The sequence below is a fragment of the Asterias rubens genome, chromosome 1 (assembly GCF_902459465.1).
Source record: "Asterias rubens chromosome 1, eAstRub1.3, whole genome shotgun sequence".
NCBI classification, from domain to species: domain Eukaryota; kingdom Metazoa; phylum Echinodermata; class Asteroidea; order Forcipulatida; family Asteriidae; genus Asterias; species Asterias rubens.
Window position 1 is genome coordinate 12,825,625 of NC_047062.1, and position 14,032 is coordinate 12,839,656.

The following is a 14,032-nucleotide window of genomic DNA, read 5'->3' on the forward strand; positions in this document are numbered from 1 at the left end:
TAATTCCTCTTTTTATGCAGACCAAAGTTCCCCCCGAAGGGGGTAATACTTCTACAATTCATTGCACCTGCTCGATGCAAGGATCTTTGTAACTTGCAGGTGCATGGTAAGATAACAGCAAAATAATAACACAGTTAAAATAAGATGTACATTACAGTATATATACCTATCCAAACAAAAAGTTAGTAATTAAATTCTGTAACATAGATGAGAGACAAAATCTGAAAAACAATTCATGCTTTAATTGGTTTTCAGTTTCAAATGTTTTTGGGGTGAATTTTTTTTCAGAACTGTATTACTTTGAGGGGAATCCTTCCTCAAGAAAGTATAATATCAACGGCTGCAGTGCTTCTCACAAAATAAATAATTTGGTATGGATCGTATTTACCAAGCTATGACCCTACCTTTACTCAAATTCAAGAGCATGTAAGAAAACCAAGAATGGGAATTGTTTATGCTGGTACTTACTGGAAATGTTGCTTTATAAGGGAAGCATCTGTCCTTTCTAGTGGTATGCCACTCACAAAGAGAGTTTGGGATACCTAGATTACATGTGTAAGGAAACAGATGAAAAGTGAAGATTTATCAGGAGAAATCACAATTCAAAATAATCAACTATTTTCTCCAATTCCTATTGCAAGTAAAAACAAAAATAGGCACTTACGGAAACAGAAAATCCCTGCATAACTTTAGCATATTTAATGGGTAAGACAGGAATGTCATTAAGTAGCATGTGCAGACATTTTGCGCTCACACTGAAAGAGAATAATGACTGCAGGTGCAAGATTCTGCAGTAAGCAGGCCATGAAATACAGCCTGCTTAATTCAATGGTTTACCATAAGTAATTTTTTTATACTACATAAATGTTCAACGTCACAACGTTCCCTCCACCAAGTTTTGTATAAGTGCTCCAACATATAAGTGCTCTGACATACTATGTCGATCACATTAAATGAAAAGTAGGTCAGTGATTATTTTGTGGATGTTCATACCAGGTTTACAATGAGAGCTTTTTGGGGACACTAGAGGGCAGCAGACTTACCCATGCTCAGAACTATGTAAAACATGTAAATTTACCTGGCAAGTCTGCTGCGGCCGATTTCACAAAACGCTAGGATTAATCCTATCTGGAGTTAGGACGAGTAACCCGTCCTAACTTAGGAAGAGTTCAATGCGTCCTACGTCTTTCAGATAGAGAACTTAACACATCCTAAGTACTAAGATTAATCCTAAGTTAGGACGAGTGTGGTGAAATCGACGGCTGCTACCTAGTTTAACTAAATCTCCCATTTAAATAATTAACAGTGAGTGATTGGTGTCTCAGTAACACATTTTTTTTGTGGGTGGAGAGTACCTTTTATTGACTTTGCCAGACTGAAGAGTTATAATTAAATTAAAAAAATAATAAAAACAACAAATGCAAAAAAATAGTTAATGGCCTGCCTTTTTTTTACAAAAGCCTTTGAGAAAGACTCTGCTAAGGTTGAAATGTCATGCCATAAACTATTTTTTGCATTTAAACCCTCAGTCCTTTTTTGCTGGTTAGTTGTTTGCAACGGCTAATTCTTTTCTTTTCTCAAGAAAAATAAATAAACAAGTTTCTACTCACATTATCATTCTCCTCCCTGTACGGTAGATGTGTTGAGAAATGCCTCATCATTCCAACAGTGATGAGGAAAAACAGCATACAGAAGATGGTGTGAACCCATAGCTTGTCTGAACTACAAAGATTTAGACAACAGAGATTTAGACATGAGGCCCTTGCATTCAGCAACCTTCTTAAAGACAGTGGACACTATTGGTAATTGTCAAAGACCAGTTTTCTCACTTGGTGTATCTCAACATATGCATAAAATAACCAAGCTGTGAAAATTTGAGCTCGATTGGTTGTCGGAGTTGCGAGATAATTATAAAAGAAAAAAAAAAACACCCTTCTCACACAAAGTTGTGTGCTTTCAGATGGTTGATTTCGAGACCTCAAATTCTAAACTTGAGGTCTCGAAATCAAATTTGTGGAAAATTACTTCTTTCTCGTCACTTCAGAGGGAGCCGTTTTTCACAATGCTTAATACTATCAACCTCTCCCCATTACTCGTTACCAAGTGAGGTTTTATGCTGATAATTATTTTGAGTAATTACCAATAGTGTCTACTGCCTTTAAAGAAAATAGATTGATTGCACAAAAGCGTCATCGACCGCCATATAGTTGATGACAAACAATGGAAAAGTGCAGGTGTGTACGTGCTGCACACAACTCTTGGCCAATGATAAAACGGAGCAAACAGGAACTGGGATATGAGTAGTTGGGGTGGGGTGGGAGGGACTGCACCCTTTCCACCCTCAAAAAAAAAATAATACCCCAAACACCCTTATGTACACACAGATCATGCCATGTTGAAAGTCTACTGTTCATTAAACTAGTTCTTAACTTCTTTAAGAATAATCATCATATGCAGTTTGTCTTATTGTTCTTTCCTTCTTGCACTGATTATCAGATTTAAAACAGCTGATGAGTCACATCATCATAATCTACTCACTTTGTTGGTATATTACTAACAGTTGTGCGACCGAAATTCTCTCGTCCGAGTTCCTGACTCCCGCTATAGTTGACTGGTAGTATGACACCAATAGACAACACACATAGAATAATAGTCAGCAAAATCAGGTATCGCTGAAACTGAAGGTATTGCACCGCATCAACGCCCGACTTCAGTCTGATGTCCTCATCCCTGTAAGATAAAAGTGGTAGCTGAGAACAATCTTCTCTAGTTTCTGAGGCATTGTATGGCGAGTTATCAATGTATATTTAGTTTACGGTAACATTAGTGTACATGTATAATTCACTTTGCTGTGTAGATTTTGTTCTTTTGGAACTATAGGTCTTGCTTAGTGTTACCGGAAACCGAATAAACATTATACATCAATCAAAATGAACCTAAATTAGCAAATTTCGCGAAGGATTGACTATTTAAAAAACTCTGAATAAATGCTAAGCAATACTCTTGAAACACTATTATTGTATGCCAAGTGTTTGGCTGAGATAATTTTAACTTACTTGATTTTAATCATTGCTGGAAGCCAATCGAAGAATGTCTGCAGGGAAATAGAGAGATATCTTAGCTTCAATCAACACAATTTACCTTGTCCTTAGCAGCACCCTTAAGCAAAAGTCAAAGCCATACAACAAGTTCGAGTGTCACCATGGTTGACTAAAGGTTGACTATTTTTACTCGACCTACATGTAGGTCTGGCTGACCATTGGTTTACTACTGTGGTCGACCATTTGGAACCAGCCTCAGGTCCTACCCTAATCCATGCTAACATGTTTAAAGCGCAGAAGGGAGTCCAGTAATGCTACAGCGTTGACGTGTTGAATACCATACTGATGGTTGACTAGAGTTCCAAACGAGTTCAAATGAGTGTGTCACTGCGCATGTACGTTGCAAGTCAGTTGTCAATGACAGGTCAACTAAAAAGAGCGCACTCAAATTTGCTGATAGCTGTAGCTACCAATATGGATATGGCCTTATTATACACTCAGTTAAATATGGTTTCGATAAATTAAGCCAGACAATCCAAGCTAGTCGGGTCAAGAGCACTTGGGCTTTGAACTCAAAGTAATGTAATGGTTTACAAGGTGCTGTGGCGCAATATGCTGCCAATCAAACCACGAACACCAGGACGAACCCCTTCTCTTTTTGATAAGTGCACTGGGTTCTTTTATGTGCGCTACAAGACACACTGGGCCATTGGCTTTACGTCCCATTTGAAGGACGAAGCAATGGTCAAGTGTCTTGCTTAAGGACACAAGTGTCACGACTAGGACTCGAACCCACACTCTGCTGATCAGAAACACAAGAGTTTGAATTTGGTGCTCTACACTTCCACGTAGTTAGGGTCAGGAATGACAGAAAAGGATGGGGGTAGGGAGGGTGATGTTACCGGTGCTTTGTTGTGAGGCAGCTCCTCAGTCTGTGTCGTTACTGCAGGGCCATCTGCATTGATAGATGGCTTGTCCTGTTTGGTCTTGCTGTGATCGCCGTAAAACATACTTGTCCATCTGGTAGGAGAAAATACATCAGACAGACCGACAAGTTAGACTCATGATCCAGCCGTTTTCTGAAACTATAAGCCGTCATCCACAAATGAAATTATCACTTACCAGAAAATAACAAACTTGTGGATGTTTACTGATGTGTTTCCTAGTTACTATCAACTATTTTGAAATCAGGATAAAACTGCATTCATCTGCAAAAATACCCAGTGGTTATGAGACGTCACAGGGGAGGTTGATCGGGTTAAGGTAGTGTGGTATCTTTCCTTGCCTTCCACCTCTAGGACCCCAGTTCAAACCACGCCGAGGACACAATGTGGATGTCTCAAGTCCCTACCTGACTGTGTGGGTTTTCCCTGGAATAATTCCCAGGGGCTTCCCTCCCACATCTAAAACTGAAACTTCCAACCTTGTCTTCTCACCATGGGGTTTCTTGGCTAGTACAGTGTTTAGTTTGCTTTTCTCAAAGTCCTTGGCTTCACAACCAGAATAAATGAAATGAAATGAAAAAGTAAGGTTGCTGCAAACGATTTGTCCAATCCAACCTCCCCAATCGGTGTAAGGGTATTGATTCCCTTGAAGGCCACTGCAATGGTTTGTGAGGCACTCACAGCAACAATTAAAAGATCCGAGGCTGTTTTGGGGAAAACTAATGTGGATTCTGGTTTGTGGTACACTATAATTTTAATAAGTGTTCTTACAAGAATTACATCAGTCTAAATATTTTGTTAGCACGCTGTACTAGTTCCTGTTTGAATATTGAATAGAGAGGGAACATTTTGACTAGCTCCTTCAAAGTGCTAATCTTACTTCCTTCAACTCAACAGTTCTTTTGAACTAGAGACTAAGTGTTCATCAAGTAGTGTTCAGGTTTCCTCACATATAGGCTTCCTCTTGAGGCAAGTGTGTAAGAATCTATAAACCATAACATATCTAATATTTTGAGCAGTACCCCCCCCAAAAAAACTGCGCCAATAATTTGTTGTCATTTGATTGGTGGAACGTGTCATGTGTCATACTTTATTTTGCCATGTATACTGTTTCACAGTCCAACAATCTTATATAGGAGGCCTATATTGATAAATGTAGGACTCTAGGGATGATTCACAGCAACACTTCATGATAGTAATAGATTTTACATTGAGTACCTATTGACTGCTCTACATGTTATTTTGTGCCCGCGTACGCTTGAACACCAATAGATTTGGATATGAACGCCGAACGTGTCACACTTTATTTTGTCATGCATACTGTTCCTACATTCCGAAAATCTAATATAGGAGTCCTATATTGATAAATATAAGATGCTAGGGAAGCTTCGCAGCAACACTTCATGCGTACTAATAGATTCTACATTAAGTAACAGTTGTATTGATTACAATATGCTTTATTTGTCTCCGCGTATGCTTGCGCGCCAACATGCATATGATGGATATGAATGCCAATTGCGCTTTAGACAACTGGTCTTAAACAGTTTATGTTATGTATGGATAATTCTGGAGGGTGTACAGCAAAAAAAAAATTGCCATGAGTACTTGAGATGCACTACAGTACATATATCTTTACTAAATTCATATAAAACTGAAACTTAAAGATGAATTTCTCTTTAACAGGATAAATTTATCCAGGATTAAATTTGAAAAAATAGACAGCAAACTGCTTACCAACCAAAAGGATCAAGGGTTTAACTGCAAAAAATAATTGGTGGCCTGACATTTAGACCTGAGCAGAGTCTTTCTCGAGAAAGACTCTGTTCGGACCAAAACATCAGGCCATCACAAACAAATTTTTTGCAGGATTAATGTTCAAAATAAATTATTTTCAGACCATAAGTCATTTTGATCGTTAATCTGTTATTCAGCGCTTCGTCATTTGGTTTGATATTAACGGTTTAATGGCCTTACTGAAGTAGGCACACATAATCCCGAAATACCAATAAAAGTATTATGCAGCCATAAGGTAGCTCTCCAAAGAGCAAAGCTGGATTATAAACACAGGTAATTTTGAGGGATGCTTTGTATGATTGAAAACGAGACAGAACATTAAACCAGAATACCTGAACAGCTTTGGAAAAAAAGTCTGCATTAAAAGATCAGAGACTACTGAATAAAAAGGAATAAAGGTTTGTGAGTAAATTGGGAGAACTCCAGAAAGAACTGTGAATTGAAAAACTTTTCAATTGGTTCATCTTTTCTTTTGAAAACAGGAAAGGAATTCTTCCTTCGCTAAATGGCTTCTCATTTTAGTGTTGGGTTAAATAAAACACTTTTAAACCCCCCTACAGTGTAATAATTATTGCTCTGTTTTGGCAATCAAACATAACCCCGACAGTTACCATGGTTTTTGTCATTGACATGGGCAGATATACTTCATTAAAATAAAACGTCTGAGAGTTTTACGGGTAGATGAAATACAAATCTTAATGGCCAACTTGAACCTTGGTTTCACCATCAAGGATGCTTTGCAATTAATCTTGGCAAATACACGCATAACATATTTTGCGCTCGAGGACTATTTCTCATAATGGTGTGCATACGTATAGGTCATGTATAATGCATATGATGCATGTAATTGGCAACAGCCATATGGACTACTGAGTGTACAGTCTGTGTCTACCCGTCGAAACCGTGGACTTTTACCAAAAGAGATCCCGGTGTTTGACAGAGTAAGGCATCCTCGCTTAGCATTCAGGTACAAAACTAATGGGGACGTCGCTTCAAAAACTAAATCAAAACAGTGGGAGAAGTAGTCAACATACTGGATTCACAAACATGCGTGGTTAGACGATTGTATCACCTTTGTAACACAATTTGCCAAAATTTTTCTTTTGTAAAAATCCACGTTTTTATCATAATCCCAAAACCATCAACAAGATGTCAATGGTTTGCTACAGAGAAGTAAAAGCTCGGGAGCTCTTCTCTCCAAAACTGGAACTTCCATTAAATTCCCCGATTGCACCGCACAGATAATCCTCATTACATATGAGAGTTTCGTAAATTGGTTTTCTGTATGGAAGCTCAGTGCAGTATAACTCGGTCACTGCTCTTTGCGTTCATACGTGTAAAATATTCAGCAAAGAGTGATCGTTCAGAAGCTATGGTTGTCAACCGCCGATTCTTCTCTGAACCAACACTACTCAAAGGGGATTTGCACATGGTGCTACTGCAAGCGTCACCTGATCTGAAGCAGTGTGTTGATAACCCTAGAGTAATCCAGCGTAACATAATGAAAGATTATGTGGCAATGTTATTAGAAAAAGTGTGGAAATAAATTTGTCTGGAGTTTACACAGTGGCAACGACCCCCAATTAGCCAGGTGTATCTTAAAAGATTTCCACAGACTTTCTGGGTTTATCATAAAAATGGCAAGGGACCAATTTCATGAAGCCGTAAGGGGATGCTTGCTGCTTACGTAGCGCGTTAAAGGAACACATTGCCTTGGACCGGATGAGTTGGTCTTTAAAAAGCCTTTAAAACCGTTTATTATAAAATGCATATGGATGGAAAGATGTTTTAAAGGCAGTGGACACTATTGGTAATTACTCAAAATAATTATTGTCATAAAACCTTACTTGGTAACAAGTAATGGGGAGAGGTTGATAGAATAAAACATTGTGAGAAACGGCTTCCTCTGAAGTGACGTAGTTTTGGAGAAAGAAGTAATTTTCCACGAATTTGATTTTGAGACCTCAAGTTTAGAACTTGAGGTCTCGAAATCAAGCATCTGAAAGCACACAACTTCGTGTGACAAGGGTGTTTTTTTCTTTCATAGTTATCTCGCAACTCCGACGATCGATCGAGTTCAAATTTTCACAGGTTTGTTATTTTATGCATATGTTGAGATGCACCAAGTGAGAAGACTGGTCTTTGACAATTACCAATAGTGTACGCTGTCTTTAAAAGTAGAATACATTGATCCACACAAAATTTGCCTTGAAATTGCGTGGTTTTCCTTTTGCTTTGCGAACTAACATGGCTGGCCATTTATGGGAGTAAAAAATTTTACTCCCATAAAAGACCGACCATGTTAGTCAGCGAGGTAAAAGGAAAACCTTGCAATTTCGAGGCATATTTGTGTGGATCATTGTATTCTACTTTAAAACATCTTTCCAACCATGCATTTTATAACAAACGGTTACAGACGCTTTTCAAAGACCAACTCGACCGGTCCAAGGCAACGTGTTCCTTTAACTTGCAGGTGGTTCTTGTAAGCAGATGAGTGTGGCGCATTATTGCAATTCCTTTTTAAACGTAAGTACATTGTACACTTGCCATCAAAACCTCTTTCGTGATAAAATAAGCACAAAACTTTGTTTATTGGTAAGCAGCTTTCAGATCATCAATATTTTCTTAAGTTAGTAAGCCAAGATGACATAATACAAAAAATCTAACTTTCTCAAAATACAATATGTCTAAACTGTATGCTGTTTAGGGTGACCACGTAAAAACATGGTTTATTTGAAATGTTTTGCGACGAAATTTTGCATTTTGACACATACGCGCCTGACAAGTGCCCTACAAGTGCTCGAATGTCTTTAACAAGCGTATGCGCAAAGTAGTAACTTTTGGTGAGCCAATCAGCATTGATTTTCAGTGCTTCTCAACCAGGGGTTGGTGACAAGAGGTATTGATACGGCGCGCTGCCAATGGTCGCAAGGGTCAACAGAACCCACTGCTGGACAGACATCACATAACCTTCAAATGGCATAAAAAATGGTCGCTCATCAGAACCCGGCTACTTGCTAAACAATTCGTATCACTTGTACTCTGCTTTGCTTAAGGTAAATCACATTGTTGTTTTATCGTGGCTTGTATTGGAACAAGTTGATTCAGTACACACTAGACAAGTCGGGCAAATGGAGAGTAGGCTGATGTTGTTTGGATAGGAAATCCAAATTTAGAGTCAAGCAATTTGATTTACTTCTGCGGGAATGAGAAACCGCCAGACAACATATTGGATTGACGTCAACTGATGTGGAACTCAATTTGAAGATTTGCTTTGGATTGAACTGGATTGGGCATAATGTAAAAGTAATGTAAAAAATTTGCCTGTTTCTCTATTTAACATGTCTTTCAAGTGCGATCCCGGTTTGCTGTATATTTAATGTGTTTTATGTGGTTAAAGATTCATAATGTTTTCACATGTTGTTTTTTTTCGCAAGAAATTATATTGGGTCTTCAATTTTCATGCCCATGTAGAAAAACAATTTTTTATTTTAGCTGATTTCACATAAACATAGCTATTTATTATCCAAAAGTATGAGCCTGTTTATGTGCTATGTCATTTTTGTTGACAAAGACATTGCTGACAAAGAGTCCAAAACTAGGATCAAAATTTTAAGGGGTATGTTTGTGAAATTTCTATTTTTTGGATCCTGTAGCTATTATATTTCAATGAGATTCTATAAACAGTATCACCAGCACTAGAGAAGTAGATCTAACGAGCATGATTGACTTCTATCTTGAGAAATTTACACCTTCCGGTAATTCTGTACGACACAAAAAAGTCTGACATTTGTTCAACCCTGTACATGTCAGCAATATTACAAAATGTAAGAACATCATCATAAAATAAATTGACCTGTGAATGCTTGCACTCATTGACTCCTTTTACCCCACCCAAAATACAATAAAAAGCCCAAAATAATACAGTAAACATAACTACACATTAAAAGAAAAGGAGTGAGCAGAAATATTAAAAATGAACTAATGGTAAATGTTAAAATGTACAGTTAAAAATGCCTCAAAGATGCAAGGAAATATCAAACAAAAAGCATTAATGAAAATTCAAACCAAACTGCGAGTGCAAAAAATGCTGAAACAGAAGAGCAAGTTAGTAAAAGACCTTCCACCCAGACTCGAGCTTCTGGAAAAAGTTCTATCAAGTACAAAATAAACTTGGAACTCAATCTAAACTCAGCAATACAAGGAAAAGAGATAAGATCAATTGATGCTGTTAAAACGGTCTTTGATATGTGGCTTGTGAATGCAGTCAATAGTGACGTGAAGCAACTGTGTCATCCAAAACAAATTATGAGATGATTGTGATTATGATTGTGATGAAAAGCTTTGCTTTGCCAGTCCTTCATGTATGGAGTCAATTTGCTTCTTATTATAGGAGATGCAGCTTTGGTTCTTTTGACAACACTCTCATCAGCCGACTGGTTTTTTTTTCTCTATTTGCATTTGATGAATCTAAGCAAGAAGTATTTTACTTCAAGTTCTTATTTCTTTGCATTGCCATTAACTAGCGATGAGAATCATCACTGACAAAAAGGTCTAAAACTAGGGCTCAAATTTTTAGGGGGTTTGTTAAAATGATGAATTTAGAATCAAATTTCAGGATGTACTTTTAATTTTAACTATTGAATTCATGACCCAAATTTAAGGAGGTACGCATCTTGAGATGATGAAAGTAGGATCAAAATTTTAGCAAGTGTTGAAATACTGGCGTATAATCCCTGGAGTTATTGTTCCAAAGGAGCTTGTGGGAATTGCACCTTCAGCACTAGAAGATCAACCTGAAACTTATGAGAATAAATCCTGTTCCCCCAGGTATAAGAAAACCGAATTCGGATAAGAATCTGACATTTCTCATCCTTGATTTATAGATCATCAAAGTATTTGACGAAGATTCCAAAGTATAATATCTTAGGATTAAATTTTAAGCTTTGATTTAGTTTTCTCAGAAGACTCACCAAAGTTCCTGCAATCGACAGCCCCCATCTTAGCTTTAGGGTGTTATCCTTTTTAAGAGTGGTTCTATAGGTCAAGTACAAATATTTTCGTTCAAATTTTCCTCCGTGTTGCTTGACAAACCAATGCTGCATCTTCATTTGATTGGGACCACAGGTGCATATGATTGTTAAGCAAAATTACAATATAAGAACTCATAAACAATCCTGATAAGAGTTTGAATTAAAAGTAAAAGAAAGAAACAATGCAAACCATGCTTTAACAAGCATGTGTTTTTATACATAGCAGTCCCAGTCACCTTGATGCTTTTTAAGAGGAAATAAATGTTACTTATGAGTGGCAAACATTCTGTGTGTTTCACAAATTCCACAACCATTCAAAAAAATAAAACAAACGAGGGAAAATGCCAAGAAATGCTCAGCAATAAAGGGTTCTGTGATGAACCATAGCCGAGGGCAAGACATGATTACTCCAAATACTCTGTCTTGGGCAGAATAAAATACTGCTTGCAAGAGAAGACCAAAATGTTTGAAATTATCAGACTTTTTAAGTCTTTTCATTTCAAACAATTTAAAAATCTTACCTCAGGTTCCTGAAGGAACTATTTTAGCATTAGGGTGGTTACCTTTTCGATAGTTTTCATTTCATAAGCTGTGCGAATATAATCATGTTTTTTTCCATCATATTTTCAAGGCAATCATTTTTTGAACAGTTTTGGCAGTAAAACGTGTCCACAGAATATATCTTACAGGATAGTACAACATCAGTTTTATCACATCCTCAAATTTGTAAATCGCCAAACTGATGCATGTTCTTCAAATGTTGAAGTTTGAACAAAAATCAAATTTAGAGTGGTTTTGAGGAAACAGCTGGTACATGGTATCTCAATGTTTGAATTGGTAAGCTTGCATTATTGTATTCAGATTAAAACAATGAGTATTTAAAACATCAGATATTTTCCGAACTTTGGAAATACAAACAACTACATGAAGTGCTCCCCAACCCCCCTTATGAAATTAGTATATTAAAGTGCAATGGATGTTAAATCAGTACTATTCGTCCACATAAACTGAAAAGAGCAATTATCGGTGTCATTATTTGTTGCCATACTATATACAGTATAAAAACATAACTGCCGAGTTGGGCTCAAATTGTGTTTTGGGATAATGTTTCTTGAAAACATGAGGATAGCGAGAACTGTTCAAGGATAGAAAAACAAAGGATGTTGTACCATTCCCAATTAATTTCAAGCATGAGATGGTTAAATCCTAACCCTTGAGAGATCATAGCATCCGTCTCATCACTATCCAAGGTGAGCTCTTGAAGTGGCCTCACTGAGAGGAAAGGTCATTAGATTCAGGTCATCCAGTTAATTGGACAACTCTCCGGCTTGGAATCATTCTCACAAAATAAAACCTGTACGCTTCGCTTTTGAAAGGGCAAGGGCACCAAGGCATTTTCTTCTTGGTAAAAGGCACCCTATGAGGAAATTGTAAATTTCTACTGAAGCATTTTAAGACCAAGGCAATGGCCAGGGGGCATTGAGGCAATCGCCTTTCGTTGCCTCCATGAAGTATCAGGACTGACAAAAATACCTGACACACTAGAAATGTTGCACCTTTCTTTGGGTGGGAATTTGTTACAAATAAGCAGCGATGACATGGTGATGATTTGTACGGAAGTGTATGATCTCTTTTAAGGGTTACGCTGAAAAGATTGTAAGTTTTGAGTACATGCTAAAACCTTGACTTTGGCATCTTAACTTTGAAGGGATGGGAAGGTTTAGAAACTCACAGAGGAAACATAATTGGCTTCCCTCGTCATGTCTACTGCCTTTAGTAGCTCTGTATAAAATAATCTGAAAATAATTCTTCCGTGTACGTTTTATTTTACTTAGGATGAGGCACCATCTTTGGGGAGGGGCAATTTTATTGGCCCCTCCCTTGTCAGTCATTCACCAGAAGACCTGCGTGTGTAATTATGCCGATGAAAGCTGGAATTCACAACAATAATTTTGTTTCTCAAAGAACTAGGTTCTATACCATTCTCATCCCTCATAATACAAAGTTAACATCCATGCTTTATTATGCATTAAAAGTGAAAATTTAAATGTAGCTTGCAAAAATGATTAAAAAGGTGCAATTCAAATGAAAGAAGAAAGAATGAAAGATTGGAGAGAGACAAAATTTGTCATTTCATTACACATTGTATCCGTTGGTTGGTTTCTCTTCCTCATTGTTCAATGATTTCCTGTAGGGTTTGGGGGAACAACAAAAACAATAACATATAGATGGTACGAACAAACAAAACCTTACAGAGTAACAAGAGGCAGCCTTTACCGCTGTCGGTAAAAACATAAAGTTGCCTGCATCACTGACTCCAATAGTCACCTTGCTCAATTTGCAAGTATCACTACATGGCCATGAAGAATTGTCAATTTTGAACATCTAAAACTATTTTTAAATGTGTTTGCACAGTCCCACTCTAAATCGGTAAAGAAATTATATCCATGGGTATTTGCAGACAAGATGCTTCACTCTGGTAGGGGTGAGGCAAGAGATTCCGTCTCCGCAGAGATTATGTCCTCCATATGGTGAACTGTGTACAAACTTCTTCTGATAGCGCCCTCTATTAAAACATCCTCCTTCAGCCCCCTACATGTTAATTTTCCATATGGGGGACAGAAGAACACCCAGCAGGGTGGATATGTGCGCATTACAAGTCTTATTATTATTATTATTATTTTATTATTATTATTAAGAATCTCTGGTGGACAGATCTCCTGGGACAGGGGCAATAAGGCAGTTTTTCTTTTGCTGGAACATTTCAAGAGGCACTGAGGCAACTGCCCCAATGAATGAGGCCTGCATGCGGAATGAATTTTGGTTCAAACACCAATTTATTGTAACCATCTAGCCAGGTTCATTGGTCAGCGAAAACAACCTGTCGAAAAAAAGGATCAATTTGCTTCATAAAACTGGATTTGGTTTGGCATCCAATTTTACAAATATTTAAACATCATGAATAGACCGTATTGAATATGACGTCACCGTTCTGCCCTACAAGATGGCAACTGTGGGCGTGTGCGTGGGTTTGTGCGTGCATGTGCCTTAGAAATCAAACCGGGAATGTTGCGTGCTGCGTGCTTCATTGATGTACGCGTTTGGACGCGCATACGGTTTGACATACAAGATGGCAACTTTCATGGCAAAGAAGGGGTTATTCAATACGGTCTACACCAGAATCACAAGAATACTCATAAAAATATAAATATTTTGGAGG

The 14,032-nt window shown here is 37.6% G+C and overlaps 1 protein-coding gene across 4 annotated transcripts in view; it reads right to left on the minus strand.

The window, feature by feature from the left end:
• The window catches only part of LOC117289759 (CSC1-like protein 2), a 68,893-nt gene that overhangs the window by 39,192 nt on the left and 15,669 nt on the right, over positions 1-14,032 (minus strand). For 3 of the 4 annotated variants that reach the window (XM_033771039.1, XM_033771035.1, XM_033771027.1), the window contains 6 exons: positions 12,953-13,000; positions 3,944-4,061; positions 3,057-3,094; positions 2,539-2,730; positions 1,611-1,722; positions 469-542 (listed from right to left, as the gene is read on the minus strand). In XM_033771039.1, the coding sequence (XP_033626930.1) occupies positions 469-542; positions 1,611-1,722; positions 2,539-2,730; positions 3,057-3,094; positions 3,944-4,061; positions 12,953-13,000 (582 nt within the window). The remainder of the gene's footprint in view (positions 1-468; positions 543-1,610; positions 1,723-2,538; positions 2,731-3,056; positions 3,095-3,943; positions 4,062-12,952; positions 13,001-14,032) is intronic. The other variant, XM_033771040.1, reaches the window with a different exon arrangement.